The following is a 16,257-nucleotide window of genomic DNA, read 5'->3' on the forward strand; positions in this document are numbered from 1 at the left end:
ACTGACTCTGTGGGAGGTGCCAGAGGTGGGGCTCCACTGGGTGGAAGTGGGTCCATCTCCTCTCTGATCAGAGCTGTAGGTCCCCATGCGAGGGAGATGCCTGTGGCTTTCTGCGCCTTCAGGAGATAGCTGGGCTCATTCCTGAGGTGGCCAGGAGGACTGGAGCGGGTGGCGAGTGCAGCCGTGAGCAGTGGGAAGAGAATATGGTGAAACAGCGGGCAGGACTGTGGGGAGGGCTCAGGTCCGCCAGTGCCACTTGTCAGGAGTCCCTGGAAGCCCCTCAGGCAGGGCACGTGTGTGCAGAAGGCGGATGCTCTGTGGCAGTGGGATACTTTGCTCTTCCTTCCACTCTGAACCCTTGTCCTGTGAAAAACTAGTCTTTAGACACTAGAGTCATGCAGGGCTTGGAAGGTGTCTGCGCCCCAGGACGATTGAGAGCGGGCAGCCAGGGGGCCAGGAGGGGAGGGTGAACCCATCTGCTGTTCCTCCCCTGCTCCAGGGCATGTGGTGACCTCTGCCTCCCCCATCCTGGTGCCTGGAGTGGGCTGGGATTCATGTCTGATGAGTACCCTCTGTGTGTGTGTGTACATGTATGTGTGTATAGCTGCTGTGATGAGCGATGGTGAGACCAGAGGAGGGGAGACCATGGAACACCTTGGGTTCTGGGAAAGGTGGGGGCAGGCCTGGGGGCTTCTGGTTGGGATGAGCTGTGTACATCAGGAGCTGGCTGCAGGATGAACCCTTTAACTCAGAGCAGGAGAAAGGTTCCCCCAAAGGGAGCTGTGCTTGAGGGGCATCCTCCCCTGCCCTTAGGCTGTCTATGCTTCTTCACCCAGCACCTGTACTGCCCTGTGTCCACCAGGGGCTCTACCTGCCCACAGAACCTGGTGCCAAATTGGGGGAGGGGAGCTACTGTGAGGCATGACCCTGTGGATTGGCCTGGGGCCACCTCCGTCAGGGGCTGTCAGCTTCTGGAGGGAGGCCTTGTTGTTATTTTACAGCCTTGGTTCCCCTCAGTATTGAAAAAGACTTCAGAGTCAGACTGGCATGTGCCTGAAACTCTCTTGCCTTTTCTCCAAGTCTTCTCTCCCTTTCCCTCTCACTTCCAGGGTAGCAGTGGAGAAAGGCAAACAGAGAGGGTGGGTCCATTATCCAGCAGAGATAGGTGCGTGGGGGCATGTCCTCTCCGTGGGGGTTTTGCTGCAGCATGTGTGGGATGGGGCCCTCTGCTCAGCAGTCGGTGTGAGCACAGCAGTGCTGTGCAGGGGCCTCGGAGGGGTGAGAACGCAAGCAGCATCTCGGGAAGGAGGGCTGGGGGCACAGCCTTTGGTTGGACTCTGCTGAGGAGCCAGAGACCCCAGATGAAATGAGAGAGGACTTGGCGACCGGAGATCCATTTGCTGTTGGAGAGTAAATGGAAGCTGTCACATTTCTGAAGAGTTCTCGTGGTCTGGTTCCATATGCCAGCCCTGGACAGGGGCCTGGAGGCCAGGCCTGAGTCTGGATTCCCACCAGGCGTGTGCACAGGCCGCCTGGCGCCTCCCGCATAGTGAATGTGGGGCTTGTGTTTGTCAACATGAATTGCTCCTCTGACGGTCTGTGTACATGTCTTTATTTATTTATCAGACTGTTTCCTTGTAGATAGCACAGAGGTAAACGACTTTGGGGTTTGCCCTAAGGGGCCGAAGCTCCTTGGGTCTTTATTTTTTCTCTCGAGTGATGGTTCTCTGGTTACTGAAGGCCTGGTCCCATCACTTCATGGCAAATAGATGGGGAAACAGTGGAAACAGTGACAGACTTGATTTTCTTGGACTTCAAAATCACTGTGGATGGTGACGGCAGCCATGAAATTAAAAGACACTTGCTCCTTGGAAGAAAAGCAGTGGCAAACCTAGACAGCATATTAAAAAACAGAGACAACAAAAGTTGCCAACAAAAGTTTGGATAGTCAAAGCTATGGTTTTTCCTGTAGTGATGTATGGATATGAAAGTTGAACCATAAAGAAGGCTGAGCGCCGAAGAATTGATGCCTTTGAACTGTAGTGCTGGAGAAGACTCTTGAGAGTCCCTTGGATAGCAAGGAGGTCAAACCAGACAGTCCTAAAGGAAATCAACCCTGAATATTCATTAGAAGGACTGATGTTGAAGCTGAAGCTCCAATATTTTGGCCACCTGATGCAAAGAGCCCACTCACTGGAAAAGACTGTGATGCTGGAAAAGATTGAAGGCAAGAGGAGAAGGGGAGGACAGAGGATGAGATGATTGGATGCCATCATTGATTCAATGGGCATGAGTTTGAGCAAACTCCAGGAGATAGTGAAGGAGAGAGAAGCCTGGCGTGCTGCATTCCATGGGGTTGCAAAGTTAGACATGAGTGAGTGACCGAACATACACACAGAACAGTCACCTACAGCATCTCCCGAATCACTGGTCTGGACCATGCTTGCTGGGACTGCTTCTCATTGACCTGGCACAAGATATCTGAAGCCCATCTTTTTCTGACCTGAGTCTTTTGTGAGCATGGCTGCCTGTGAGATCCCTGCACCTCTAGCCTCCCTTCCTCCTGGGCATGCGCAGTGCAGGGCGTGGCCTCCTCCACTCTGAGTGTCTGAGGGCAGAATCCAGCCTGCTTCTGGGCTTGAACCCCTGGGGACCCTGGAAAGGAGCCCCTGCCCTACTTAGGAGGGAGGAAGGGCCCTCTCTCCTGCAGTACACCACTCTGCCGTGGCCTTCCTGCCCTCCTCATGGGCAGCCCTACCCCCAGACACCTCAGGCAGGGGGGCCCCCATGGAAAGGTGAGAAATGGTGCCAGGGCCCCTCCTCCACCCACCCTTCCCTGCCAAGTGCCCAGAAGGGTTGCTTTTACCCTGCTTATTGGCACTGTCACCCCAGAGGCCTGAGCTGCTCCCAGAGACCTAGGGCCTCGGAGCCATAGCCTGAATCCAAGTCACGTCCCTGGTGATTCTGGAGACTGGTCTCAAACTGTCATTCAGGACATCTTGACAGCCCAGCTGTGGAATTTACATTCCAAGGCCTTTTCCCTTTCCCTTCCTTCTCCCTTTTTGCCATCTCTCTCTCTCTGTCTCTGTTATAGCACACAACATAAGTATTGAGCCGAGTACAGGAAGTAATGACTGCCTGCTCCTTTCACGAGAGCAGAAAGGCTTTAAGGTAAATGTGGAGTGTCTAGATGAAATTAGGAAAAAGAGGCTGCGCAGTTTCATTCTTCAGACGTCTTCCTGTGCACTCCCACAGGAGCCTTCCTCGCAGGTGGGGCTCCCTGGAAAACACACGCCTTTTCATCACAGGTGAAGTGCTACCACAAGAAGTACCGCTCAGCCACCCGCGATGTCATTTTCCGCCTGCAGTTTCACACCGGGGCCGTTCAGGGCTACAGACTTGTGTTTGCGAAGGAGGATTTGGACAACGCGAGCAAAGGTGAGGTCCCTCCCCGGGTCCAGACTGAGTGTAGGGAGAATGGGCCCTTAGTGGGTGGCCCCCGCGAGCCTCATGTGTTCCTTTCATTGTTCTCCACTATGCCGCCCGCTACACCACAAACCAGCCTATTGACAAAATTATTACCAGTCTCACAAAAGACTGATGATTGTTCCAACAAAGAAAAAAATTCTAGAGAAGCAATAAAAATGCTAATATTTTTCTCTGTCATTGGCGTGCTGTTGGAGATTTGGGAGTGGTGTTGCCCTGGTAGGAATATAAAGACAAAATTCATTTGTTGTCTTGTCTCCAAATTTGTTGAAATAGGATTTCTTTTTTAGATGACCGTTTTCCTGATAATGGGAAGATTGAGTTAGTCTTCTCAGCCACTCCTGAGAAGATTCAAGGTGGGTAGATGCAGACTGCTGGCAGGAGGGTGGAGGGGGCAGCAAGATACTGACCTGGTTGGGTGATATGTATGCTGGAGTCTCTGTAGAACCTCCCACCTTTGCACATAATTGGAAAGATTTATAATACATTAAAAATAGAATATTAGACAGTGGGAAGGTGTTAGCCTAGAGACAGTAAGGCCCAACTAGGTCAAAAAGGCCCCAGAGATGGTGTGACTTGCCCAAAGAAGGGCCCAGAACTTCAGGATTTGGACCATGACTTGATGCCCTGTTTACTTCTCCCCTCAAGAAGCAAACACATATTTTTAAAGAGGACTAGAAATATAGTAGAAAGACTACAACTATTTGTGTGCAAAATAGACTCCTTTCTTCTAAAAATACATTGAAAGAGAAAGCAGTCTCTTTACTGTGAAGACAAATGGCTCATTTCCATCACCGAGATTCATATTTGTGGAAGTTTTAATTCAGTTTTTAATAGCTGTGGAAAAGAAGCACCCTATTTCTGTGCTCAGTGCCATAGATTGATGCATGAATGGTTAAATGCAAGGCTGTGGGGTAAGAATCGTCCTGGAAGCCTCAGAGAGGCAAGAGCCCAAACCCACCCCTCCAGTCCACCAGCCCTGAGGCTGCTCCTCATGGTTCTGCTGGGTCCTTAAGCTGCAGAGCCATCCAGGTGGTCCCCTTGTGCAGAAACCATCCAGAGCACAGAGCCTCCCACCTGGAAGACAGAGGACCAGTGTTCACCTTTCCTTCCTGCCAAGTGGTTTGCACTGTTGTTCAGTTCCAGCTTAGATTATTGGCAGGCTTGTGGGAGAGGGTGTGGGTCTGGACTCTGGGCTGGCACTCAGATCCAGAGGCTCCTCTCTGCATTGCTGGCAGGTGCCGGCTTGACTGGGACTAACACCCTTTGTCCACCCCTGTCCCTTCCACCACCCTGCAGGATGTGAACATTTGCAGAATGACCACAGAGTAATTGTGGACTTCAACACAGCAGACCCGCTAATCCGCTGGGACTCATACGAGAACCTGAGTGCAGACGGTGAAGGTGAGTCTTGTTACCTTGCTATCAGTTCCTGGAGAGTAGAACCCAGAACAAGCAGCCTGTTTACCTTTAGATCGAAAATCTCCTTGCAGCCTGCTTGGAGGCTGTCAAGAGTCCACACCGCTGTGAGTCTGAGGGCACTTGTGAGAATCAGGCTTGGTGAATTGGGTTGAGATGATCAGTTAGTGAACTTGTCATCTAGAAGCTTCTTCACCTGAAGCTGTATGTCTGTCTCTCCCTTGCCCTCCCGATTGCGGAAGGGGAATGCCTGGTGTCTGAGCACTGGCAGCCTTCCTACTACTGGGGAGCCCCATGGGCAATAGCTATGTGGGTTCTGTTTCTGTTTGCTCATTACACTGGTGTCCAGGTTGTATGGCTGTGTCATTTAGTCTCTGTTTTGTGAGTCTGTCTCTCCCAAACATATTCTCTGTTGGCCACGGGATCTGCAGTTTGAGTCACAAGTATCATGAAAGAGAAAAGGAATGAAGGGTGGCACCTGCCAGGTTTATAGAAAGAAGCTTCTGGAGGTCAGTTTCAAAGAGGAGGGATCAGACTTCTTCCAGGCGCTTGAGAACACTGGCCTTTCATCTTTTTCAAGCACCAAACTGAACAGACCTGATTTGGGAGAGACAGTGAAAACAATTTTGTCCAGTTAGTTCCGTCCAGACATTAAATAGCCAAAAGCAAGTGTCGTGGTGGTAACTCCATGTGTGCCCATCTTTGTGCATCTCTGGGATTGCAGGGACCAGCCGGGGATGTCTGTGGTCTACTCGGTGTCAGGGGGGGCACGAGGCGCCTCAGCTTGTCCACTTGGAGAGTCTGGGGCCATGTCAGTATTTCTGTGATGCAGAGCATCCTGCTGTCTAGAGGTGAAACCCTCATCACTCCTGTACTTCAGGCATAGTTTCTAAGTGCTGTGTGTCAAGCCTCTGTCCACACCTCGAAGCGCCATTCCCATGCCCGGTTCATTCACCACACTGCGTTCCATCTGGGGGTCCCAGTTGCTTTTGATGTTTCTTTTAGACCTTGCAAATCTACTTTTTTTTTTTTTTTTCAAAATTGAGGTATAGCTGATTTATAATATTATACAAGTTACAGATATACAACATCATGATTCACAATATTTAAAGATTATACTCCATTTATAGTTATGATAGAATATTGGCCATTTTCCCTATGCTGTGCAATATATCCTCATGGCACATTTATTTTATATGTAATAGTGTGTACCTCTTAATTTCCTACCCCTATCTGACCCCTCGTCAATTACACTTGCTCCCAGTGGAGCTCACGGGGGGTTCTGAGTTCTCACTGTTGTAGGTGCTGTGTGGATGGCCCCTGCTGCCAAGGCCCTGCAGACTCTTGCACAGCCACCTTCCACAAAACATGCAGTTCCCCTCACGTGGAATCATTACCCTTCCTGAGGTTCCCTCCATCTCCCAACTCTCCAGGCTCCTCTGTGGGGTTGACCTGCATTGGTGAACTCATTCCTCATTCCCAGTGCCCTTAGCTCTCACTTGGAGCCTCAGTCCCTGGCTTGGGTTCCTGGAGGAGGGCACCACTGGCCCCCCCACTTCTGCGAAGGCGGGGGGGGCGTTGGCTGGCGGGAAGCAGTCTCAGCCATGCTTCCCTCAGGGCAAAACTCTCTGGGGTTAAGGAAGGTTTGGCAGTGTATGGTTTTGGCTAGAAAATGATGTCTTTTGGCCCTCCCTTCTGTGTTCACTTCCATTTCTAGTCCCTACTGGTTAAAACACACACACACGCGTGCGCGCGCGCACACACACACACACACTGACCTAAACTGTGTTTATCTCTGCTGTCCTGGAATGGACCCTCTGCAGTGACCTTCAGTCAAGGACCTCGACCCCCTGTTATGTCTGAGCAAAGTGTGCCTCTTCCACCAGCCGTGAACTCGTTCATGTGTGGACACTTGATTCCAGATGTCCTGTCTTCATCACGGAGACTCAGTTCTCTGCTCCCAGCTCTGTGGCCCGGAGGGGATCTGGGGCTCCCACTGCCTCATCAGTATTTCATAGGACTCTCGCTGTCTCAAGGAGAGAAATGGAGGGTGGGGGTGGACAGTGGGGCAGCCTACCGGAGCCTCTCACGTGCTATTTTATTTGATCCACATAAGACCCTGTGACCCATTTTAGAGATAAAGGGGGTGGTACCCAAGAGAAATCAAAAGCTGGGCTTTGGTGAGGGGTCCTGGTAGCCTTCTGGGGCTGTGCACTGTTGGTGGTCACAGGTGAAGCTGAGTGAGTTGCCGTGTGTTCGAGATCGTGCAGGATGGAGACTGTGGAAGTGGGACCCAAGTCTGGGCCTGTTTGACCCCCCTGCTATTTGGTGCAAACCTCATCCTTCCAGCTGAAGACCTGCTGGTCCCTGGACCAGAGTGAGGCCTGCAGCACAACCCATGGTTGGGCATGAAGCCTTGCTGTGCCCCTCCTTTCCTCTGTTCCTGGCTTTAACCAATGAGTGCGTTTCTGGCCACAGGGAGAGCTCGTGGATCCAAGGTTGCATAGACAGGGGCCACTGTCCCCCAGGTTAGGGCTCTGATACTTCAGGTCACTGCCCAATAAACATTGGCCAATCAGACTTGGCCTCCAGGAAACCACAGTTGCCCCAGAGCTCCCTGGGGGCAGGCTGCAGAAAAGGGGCCTCTGATTTATCACTTATACAATAAGGCCCAGTCCTGTTAGTGTCCCATGCAGGACTCTCTACTGAGCCGCCGGCAGTCGGGCTGCTGGTGAGGACAAGTTGGGCTCCGAAGAACTGGCCACAGGTGTGTGCAGTTACAAGTTCTGGATCAAGCTGTGATATTTAGATGTTGCCATTTGGCGGTGCTAGTGGTAAAGAACCCGCCTGCCAATGCAGGAGACACAAAAGATATGAATTCGAACCTTGGGTCAGGAAGATCCCCTGGAGGAGGACATGGCAACCCACTCCGGTATTCTTGCCTGGAGAATTCCATGGAAAGAGGAGACTGGTGGGCTACAGTCCATAGAGTCAGAAAGAGTCAGACACAAATGAAGTGACTTAGCATGCATGCATACTTTGAAAATGTATTTGAAAGTATTTCTCCCCAGAAACTGTTGTCAGGTGTTGAGATTTGGAAAAGCAAAGCATACCTTGGTGACTTATCCAAAAGAGGGTCCACTGGAATCCGGCAGATCAGACCTTAGGTCCTGGCTCTGCTCTCTGTCCAAGGCCAAGCTCCTCCCTGGCAGAATGGGAATGCTGCTGGCTGAGCTTCCGGAATGTAGAGGCTGCATCATCAGTGTCTGGCCAGTGTAGCCACTCACTGAATGCTTCTACTCTTTGTACCCAGACTGAGAAGAATTGCTTTAGATCCTGCATCCTGCAAAACTTTCCTTCACATTGCTTGCTTTGATGGTTCAGAGCAGAGTAACTGCTTTAATACAGCCCAGCTGTCAAATGCCGATGGCACCTTACTCAGATCTCAGGAAGCGCCCTCCTGTCCTCTCTTGATTTTAAGCCTCCAGCTCCCTGGCCTTGCAGGTCCCCTTCCAGGTGTGAACCCGTGACCTGGAGTTAATCCTGTTTTGATAAGGGATTTCGGGCAGTGATTGGGATGGAGAGCAATAGCTTCATCTAATCTGAAGTATGGTAAAGTGTCTGCTTACAATGCGGGATACCCAGGTTCAATCCCTGGGTTCGGAAGATCCCCTGGAGAAGGAAATGGCAACCCACTCCAGTACTCTTGCCTGGAAAATCCCATGGATGGAGGAGCCTTGGTAGGCTACAGTCCTTGGGGTCGCAAAGAGTCTGACATGACTTCACTTTCACTTTCAATCTGAAATACAAGAGTCTCACCTTTTGTGCTGGAAACCATAAAGTCCTTTGGGTGTTAACTTTTTGAAGTGGATTGGATCCTGTCAGAAGAGCGAGTGCTATGTTGGAGCCTGTTAATGAGTCATAACTGGCCCTGAACTGCCATCTCAGTGGTGCAGAGAAATTGACTTGAAATTCATGTCATCTGGACGAGTTTGCATGAATTAGCCCATGTCAGCCTCCCAGTGAAAGGTTGCAGCTGCAAGTCGTGACCTACTTGCAGTTTATTTGCTCCTCTTGGGGACCCCTAGCCTTCCTACCTGAGAGGGTGGAGAAGGGAATGGCAACCCACTCACTCCAGTATTCTTGCCTGGAGAATTCCATGGGCAGAGGAGCCTAGTGAGCTACAGTTCATGGGGTTGCAAAGACTTGGACATGACTGAATGACTAATACACACACACAGCCTGCCATCGATGGCTGGAGGCCTTAAGTAGCATTATCCCAGGACAGCTAGTGAACAGAAGCACTGAGAGTTGGCTTGATTTCACTGGGGTCCTTGGCTCCCAACCTGCCCACATCCCTCGAGCTGTGGAACCCACCCTGGGAGTGAGCATGTCCTGTGCTTGGGGTAGGGGTATGAAAGGAAGGTGGCTGTGGACATGCCCTCAGCTTCAGCCAAGGGCATGTTTATCCGGCTCTCACTTTCCTCCTGTCCTTTATGACCAGTGTCGGCATTGCTTCTGCCCTTTGATGCTGCACCTGCTTTAGCAGTGGCTCCCTGGGTGGCCTGCCCGTGCCCTGCATCCTGGCTCTGGAGTGCACATCTCTGGACTCACTGGCGTTCTGCCTTGGGGACCAGCACCTGAGTTCTGCCTGCCAGTGGGTTTTCCGAAAGATGAAACTAGAAGTGGACCTGACCCTCTGGTCTCCCTAAGACCCCAAGTCACACAACTTCTACACGAGTGTGAGCTCAGAGAGTGTGTAAATATGGCATGGCAAAGAGTTTGTTCCTGTTCCCTTCTTTGAAAGGTCTCACAGACTCACTTTTACCGAATTGCATCTCAGTCGTGCCCCCCACCTCCCCCGGCTTGCTCCTCCACCTCCCTCCCAGCCTGGACACTTGCACATTGGCTGCATGGATTAAGCTCAGACCAAACCTGGTGAATTTCCTTCTATGCCTTCCATGTGGAGAACTTTCTCAATAGCAGGCAGGGTTGCAATATTCCCTGCAGAGCCTGCAGGTGCCTTTCTGCCAAGTTAGGGCTCCAACACTTTGGCGACATCACCAATTCAGGAAAGATTACAAACTTCATATTAACAACCAGAACCAAAAGCCTGAGGAGGAGAGGCCCGGGATGCACATACTCGTGGGTACCCGCCTCCACAACACACGCACGCAATCTTGCTCCTCCTTCCACCTCTTGCCTGATGTGGTTTCACTATCACCCTGCCTCCCATCTCTTCAGACTCAACAAATGTAGGGTGGGGAGGGGAGGTTTCAGATCCCATATTTGTGACTTTATAACAGACTACCTTTGGAAAATGCTGCAAACCGGAGAGAAAAGTTCCCCGTGAATTAAAGGAAAAGGGAGGTGTTTTGTAAAAGGGGGCAACTGGGAACATTCTTTATTTTGTCTCTTTAGAGACAGTTATCATGTGCCTATTCTTTATTCAAAAAAGGTGGGGTCTCTGTCATTTACTGTGATGCTCTCTTGGCAACTGTGAATTGTGGCAATGAGGGGGTGTTCTGGGGTCAGACTTTATGTCCTGTAGCTCTGGGAGTCCAAGCAGGCACCTCAGGAGGAGCTGGAGGGAAAGCATGGTCTTCTAGAGGGAAAGGAGATTTGGATGGAGGTGAAGATGGCCTGCTGTGGGGTGAGGACAGAGGTACCTCTCCCAGCCTCATGGTGGGCTGGTGCTCCTCCACGGTCCTGGGGCTGGGTCTGGCCAGGCAACTGTTACCACTTTCTAAGTAAAGAACATTTCTGTCAGCTCCAAATGAAACCCCCTGGCAGTCACTCCCCAGCCCTCCCTCTCCAGCCCCAGGAGACCACCCGTCTTCCTTCTCTGTGAATTCCCCTCATCTGGACATTTCATGCGAGTGGAACCCTGCAGTGTGTGGCTTTTCAGGACAGGCGTCTTTCACGCTGCGTGATGGTTTGAGGGTTCATTCAGTTTTAGTACATCACTCCTTTTTTTTATGGCCGAATAATGTTCCAGAGTGTGACTAGACCTCAGTGTGCTGATCCATTCATCAGCAGGTGAGCATTTGGGTTTTTTCCACCTTTTTTCCTCCTGTACAATGAACCTTCTTGTACACATTTTGGCCTTAGGCTGTTCTTTTATTGCCCATCTTTTCTACTACTTTGTGAAATTTCCACTTCTTTTAGTCCTAGTTGGTTTTCCTTTTCTGGTTATTTCTTCTGTCTTTATGGGTCTCACACTGGAATCACAGTGAACCTTCTGAGGGTCTCCTGTCCCACTTTGCCAACTACTCCCAGGAATATTCAGGAAACCCATTAAGTCTTTTCTGTGTTAGCTATGTAATCTCATGCACAAAATTCCATCTCAGTACAGTGGAAAGTTCTGAAGCCTGTCAAAACACTGAGCTGCAGAACTGCTTTTGGCCACACATCAGCAGAACCTCACAAGACCACGTTGTTTCAGGAGAAGTTGACAGGAACAGCCTGAATGGGCTCTATGTGATTGAAACCCACAGGTAGGAGCGGAGGGAATATGACGGTGTTTTGGGCACGAGTATTAGAGGCTGGCAACAGCATGACTGCCAAGATCTGAAGGCCTCGCTGGTGCCAGTTGCTGTGCATTCATGAAGGCTGTCCCAGCTCCTTTGTGAAGCCGCTGCCAACATGAGGAAAACCCACCCTGCACCCCACACAGTGGGAAAATGAGCCTCATGAAAGGCCAGCCTCCTTTTGAAACACAACTAGTCGTGCAGGTTCTTTGTGTTAGAAATGGAGAAAAGAGACCACTGGCCAGTGTACAGATTTGTTTTCCTCTTTGTTGGTACCTTATTCTGTTTTTTCATACAGTTGTCAGCTTTGGGGTGCAAAAGTCTGATTTTAAGACTCTGTCCTGTAGGAGACTGGGACCCCCTCTGGGCATGGCCTTGGCTATAACATGGTAGGGACCATTGGTCTCAGTCCTCAAACCAGATCTTTCAGATTTCTGTTTCTAATTTTTTTATTTTGATGTGAATTCTTTGAAGAAAAGTGTTGTGTGATCAGTTAGTTGCTTTCTGTGCTTCCCTGGTAGCTCAGCTGGTGAAGAATCTGCCTACAATGCAGGAGACCCCAGTTTAATTCCTGGATCGGGAAAATCTGCTACAGAAGGGATAGGCTACTCACTCCAGTATTCTTGGGCTTCCTTGATGGCTCAGCTGGTAAAGAGTCCGCCTGTGATGCAGGAGACCTGGGTTCGGTCCCTGGGTTGGGAAGATCCCCTGGAGAAGGGACTGGCTACCCACGCCAGTATTCTGGCCTGGAGAATTCCATGGGGTCGCAAAGAGTTGGACATGACCGAGAAAATTTCACTTTCTTTCAGCTTAGTTGCTTTCTTGATTACAGTGAGAGTGTAATTTGCAGGGTGGGCACAGTCCTGTCAGTTCCCTTGATAGGAATGGGGATTGGTTAGGACCCTTACTGAGCACCAAACTGAGTAGACCTTCTTGCACAAGAAGTGCTTTATGTCCCACAGTAAAACAGATGTTTTCTCCTGAGCACAGACATAACCTGTGCCTTGGTGGCCATTTGGGGGTTTGTTGGAGAAATCTGTGTCTGTGATGTGCTGACTATATTCCCTCTCAGGCTGATTGAGTGGTGACATTTGTGAGGCGTCCAAACAGCTTTGCTTGTTTGCTCTGGTGTGTTACATTCATTTAAGGCTCAGAGCGTGTTGCTGTGTTTTGACCAACAAGCAGTCAAAGCAGAGGGGTAAACTGTTGTCTGAAGCCCACCTAAATTGCATGCAAAGAGGCCTGAGGTGCAGAGGCGCTGCTGGGCAGAACGTGGAAGTCTGGGTGTGCAAGTAAACACTGAAAGATGGGCCATGTGCAGTTAACACTGACAGTGAACTTGGCCATGTCGAGCTTGAGAGAGAGACACAGTCCCAGGACATGGAGACTGTAAGGTAAAGACTTCACAGGTGAAGACTGTAGCTGAAGAGCACAAGTGATGCTGAAACTGGTTTGTAAACCGGCGCAGGTGGTGCTGGCTCCACCCGTCAGTTTGGCAGCTGAGAAGCCTTGGCGTGAGCACAGGTCTAGCTGGGTGGCTCTCCAGTAGAAGCCCTTTCCCCGCCTCCTCAGCCTCCAGGGTTCAAATTTCATTAAACCTGATTGCAGGAAACCCCACCCACGTGTTTACATTGCACTGGCCTTTTTTGGTGGAACCAAAGTCCCTTTCTTAGCTAACAAGATCTTCTACCTTCTGTATTGCCTGGAGAGCAAGGCTGGGTCGTTGGCAGGGGAGACACACCCCCACCCCGGGATGCTATGTTCTGGGGTTGAAGGCTTCCTTCAGGGGTCCAACGGCTGTGGGCTAAACAAGCTACAGGGCTGTTTGGAAGCAAGGTAAGCAGGGAGTGTGTGTGTGTGTGTCTGTGTGTGTGTGTGTGTGTGTGGCTTCTGCTAGGGGAGAGGATGTCCGGTGGTAAGTGATGAGCAGAACAGCAGCTTTAACCTGGCAAGAAGGAAGGCCAGGCAGAGGACTGTTTATTTGCAGATGAGAGGAGTCTTAGCTGCTTCTGCCTTTGGAGGGTCAGTGATGGTTTGAGGTAAAGTTTATATGCAGAAGCTCACGGTCCGCTCCGTGGCTGGCTGGCTCAGGTGACTTCTGAGTGGGCCACAGGGCCTCCTGTTTCCCTGGCCAGCTGGGGCTCAGGCGTGTTTCTACAGTGACGAGTGCCTGGGAGGGAATCAGGTGCCAAGGTAAGTGCCCTTGATGGGATGGTCCCAGCTGGGGTGTTTGTTGGACAGGAGAGGGGCCCCCATTGGGAGTGTCCCGCCGGTGTTGTTTGTGCCTGCTGTCTGGGGCACGGTGGCCGTGGCTGGGACACGCCTGCCACAGCCCCACCGTGAAGCCTGGCCTCTGTTATCACCGCATTCCGGGCCTCACCCAGAGGACTGCCAGGAGCGCTTGGAATCCGTGTGGCTCCAGCGTCCCAGACATGGGCCCTGCTGTTGGCACGTCCCTTTCCATGAGCCATGTGCCTCTCTGGCTGGAACACCCCGCTCCCCCTGCTCTCATTATTTTTTTCCGAGAATTTATAGCCTGCCTCGGTTTTAGAAAACATTTACACAGAGCCCGACTTGGCTCCCAAAGGAGCGATTTCCATCCGTTCCCCTTGGCAGGCCAGGTGCCTCCCTGCCTGGCATTCAGGGGGACAATACTGGGTTTGGGGTTTTGGGCAGGTGTTTGCTCTCGAGGTGTGAGATGGAATGTCCAGAGAAGTTCCATGCTACATGGAGTTATTTCTGGAACTTGGCCTGAGGAGAGCTCGGGCCAGGCTTTCACAGCCCTGGGGTTCTGAGCTGCTCATAGCATTGTCTGTCTTTTGTTTAGAAGAGAATGGCACGTTTCATCTCACCTGGGACAGCCCAGTCACCCATCTGTGCTGTTGTGGACTAAAGGTCGAATTCTCAGAGGTCCCAGTGTGGCCATCCTTTCTTAGCTCTCGATTTGTTTGGAATAGGAACTAGTTCAGTATACACGCAAGGGAGCCTTTAATTAGCCGAGAGGCGGAACCCCACTGCAGTAAAATAAAAGCGTGCTGTGTTTCCTGAGAGGTTATAAATGCTGCAGTTATAAACGTCCAAGTGGAAAAAGAGAGATCTCAGCGTGAGTGACTCAGTGAGATGACAGGGACCCTCCTGTGAGGGACACCGGCTAGGCCTGGGTGTTTCTCCTGATCCTGAAGGTCCTGAGGCCCCCACAGGCCCCTGAGAGAGGAGGCATCCCTGGGACACTCCCAGAGCCTTCCCTTCCTGGCCAGGGGTCATGGAGGGTCACTGACCCTGCTCATCCCGGCCTCCTGCTCGGGGCCCATCCCCCTTCCAGGGGCCCTGCTTTCTGGCGGTCCTCCCCATGCCTCAGACACTGGAGCCCTGGTGCCCCCTCTGCCTGCACGCCACACAGCAGGCACTGAGATGCTCGCCTGCTTCTGGATGTCTTGCAGTGCTGGGCCAATGCTCCAGGGCCCGTCCTCAGAATTTAAAGCTGGGCAATTTATCACAGGTTCCCACACTGGTCAATCAGAGCTGATGCAGCACGTTTGGGAGAGATGGTCTCTAACTGGGTGAGGGGCCTGAGAGGTACAGAGGCGAGGAAGGGCCCTGGGGATGCTTTGAAAGATCTGCCAAAGTGTTGCTCATCCTGCTGCTGGGCCCTGTGGAATGGGATGAGGCCCCCACAACTGCCTGGATTCAGCAGAAGCGAGTTTGTGATGAATCCACCAAGACAATGCAGAGGCCCTTGGCGTCACTCAGCTAGCTTACTGCTAACTGCTTTTGTCTTTGTGGTTATTAGTCCCAGAGGAGGGCTGAGAAGCAGAGCGGATTAGGTGGCTTGAGCAGTGTTGGACAGCTGGTGAGAGCTGGAGGTGGCCTGCATAGGCAGCCGGAGGGCCCTACTGTGCCCCACATGAGATGACTTATAGAATTCGAATAGTATTTTTAAAATTCCATCTTTTACTTTAGATCTCTATTAAAAAGCAGTTCTTCAACATAATTCCGAAGTGTGAGGTCAGTTAGGCTGAGTTAAGAATACTCCTTTACGGGACCCCATGAGACACTCTTATTCCCTGGGCTCTAGGCTGGAGATGTGGGGACTTGCAGAGACAGTGTCCACTCAGCACCTGCCTGTTCTCTTCCCTTTATGTTGGTCTCCCTGAATCACTAGGATGATCCTGGGCAAACCTCATCAAGCACCCCATTGCCAGCCAACTTCTCCAATAAGGGAAGTGGAGCTCAGAGAGGTTGAGTAACTCACCCAGGGTCACACAGCTGTGGGCAGGATTTTTAATCAGGATTCACACCCAGGTGGATTATGCCAGAAAGTCTAGAGGGGGACTGAGAATGTGCACTAAATTGCTCCAGTGAAAAAGTTAAAACAAACTTTAAGTCACAACGTGGGGGGTGGGGGTGGGGCACAAAGGGACCCTGACAGCTATACTGAAGACAAGAGAACTCTCCACTATCTCATTGAGTTTAGGAAGAGGAAGGAAGATCCTGGAAGAGAGGGAGAAGGTGGAGGAATTCAAGGAGTGGGAGGTGGAGAGGTGGGGAGTAGAGTCAGAAGAGATGAGGGGAGAGGGGAGGGGGGAAAGGTGGACACAGCAGGGGCCCATTGCACTGTGAGCCTCATTTCTGTCTTGAATCCATGATCTTTTGAATCATTGAGGTATAATTTACATACAGTAAAGTTCACTCTCTTTACTGCCCAGTTCCAGGAGTTTAACTTCCTGCCCTGAAACTCCCATCACAGCCACAGTAAGAACATTTCTGTCACCCCACTCATCCCTGATGGCCCTTTGCCACAGCCTGCTCTCCCTGAGCCCAT

The 16,257-nt window shown here is 51.3% G+C and overlaps 1 protein-coding gene across 12 annotated transcripts in view; it reads left to right on the forward strand.

Annotated features, from left to right (window-relative positions):
• The window catches only part of TNS3 (tensin 3), a 222,572-nt gene that overhangs the window by 132,557 nt on the left and 73,758 nt on the right, over positions 1-16,257 (forward strand). For all 12 annotated transcript variants that reach the window (XM_025291331.3, XM_045166422.1, XM_044946771.2 and 9 more), the window contains 3 exons: positions 3,309-3,438; positions 3,777-3,842; positions 4,786-4,890. In XM_025291331.3, the coding sequence (XP_025147116.3) occupies positions 3,309-3,438; positions 3,777-3,842; positions 4,786-4,890 (301 nt within the window). The remainder of the gene's footprint in view (positions 1-3,308; positions 3,439-3,776; positions 3,843-4,785; positions 4,891-16,257) is intronic.

This window comes from Bubalus bubalis, chromosome 8, assembly GCF_019923935.1.
Source record: "Bubalus bubalis isolate 160015118507 breed Murrah chromosome 8, NDDB_SH_1, whole genome shotgun sequence".
Lineage (NCBI taxonomy): Eukaryota > Metazoa > Chordata > Mammalia > Artiodactyla > Bovidae > Bubalus > Bubalus bubalis.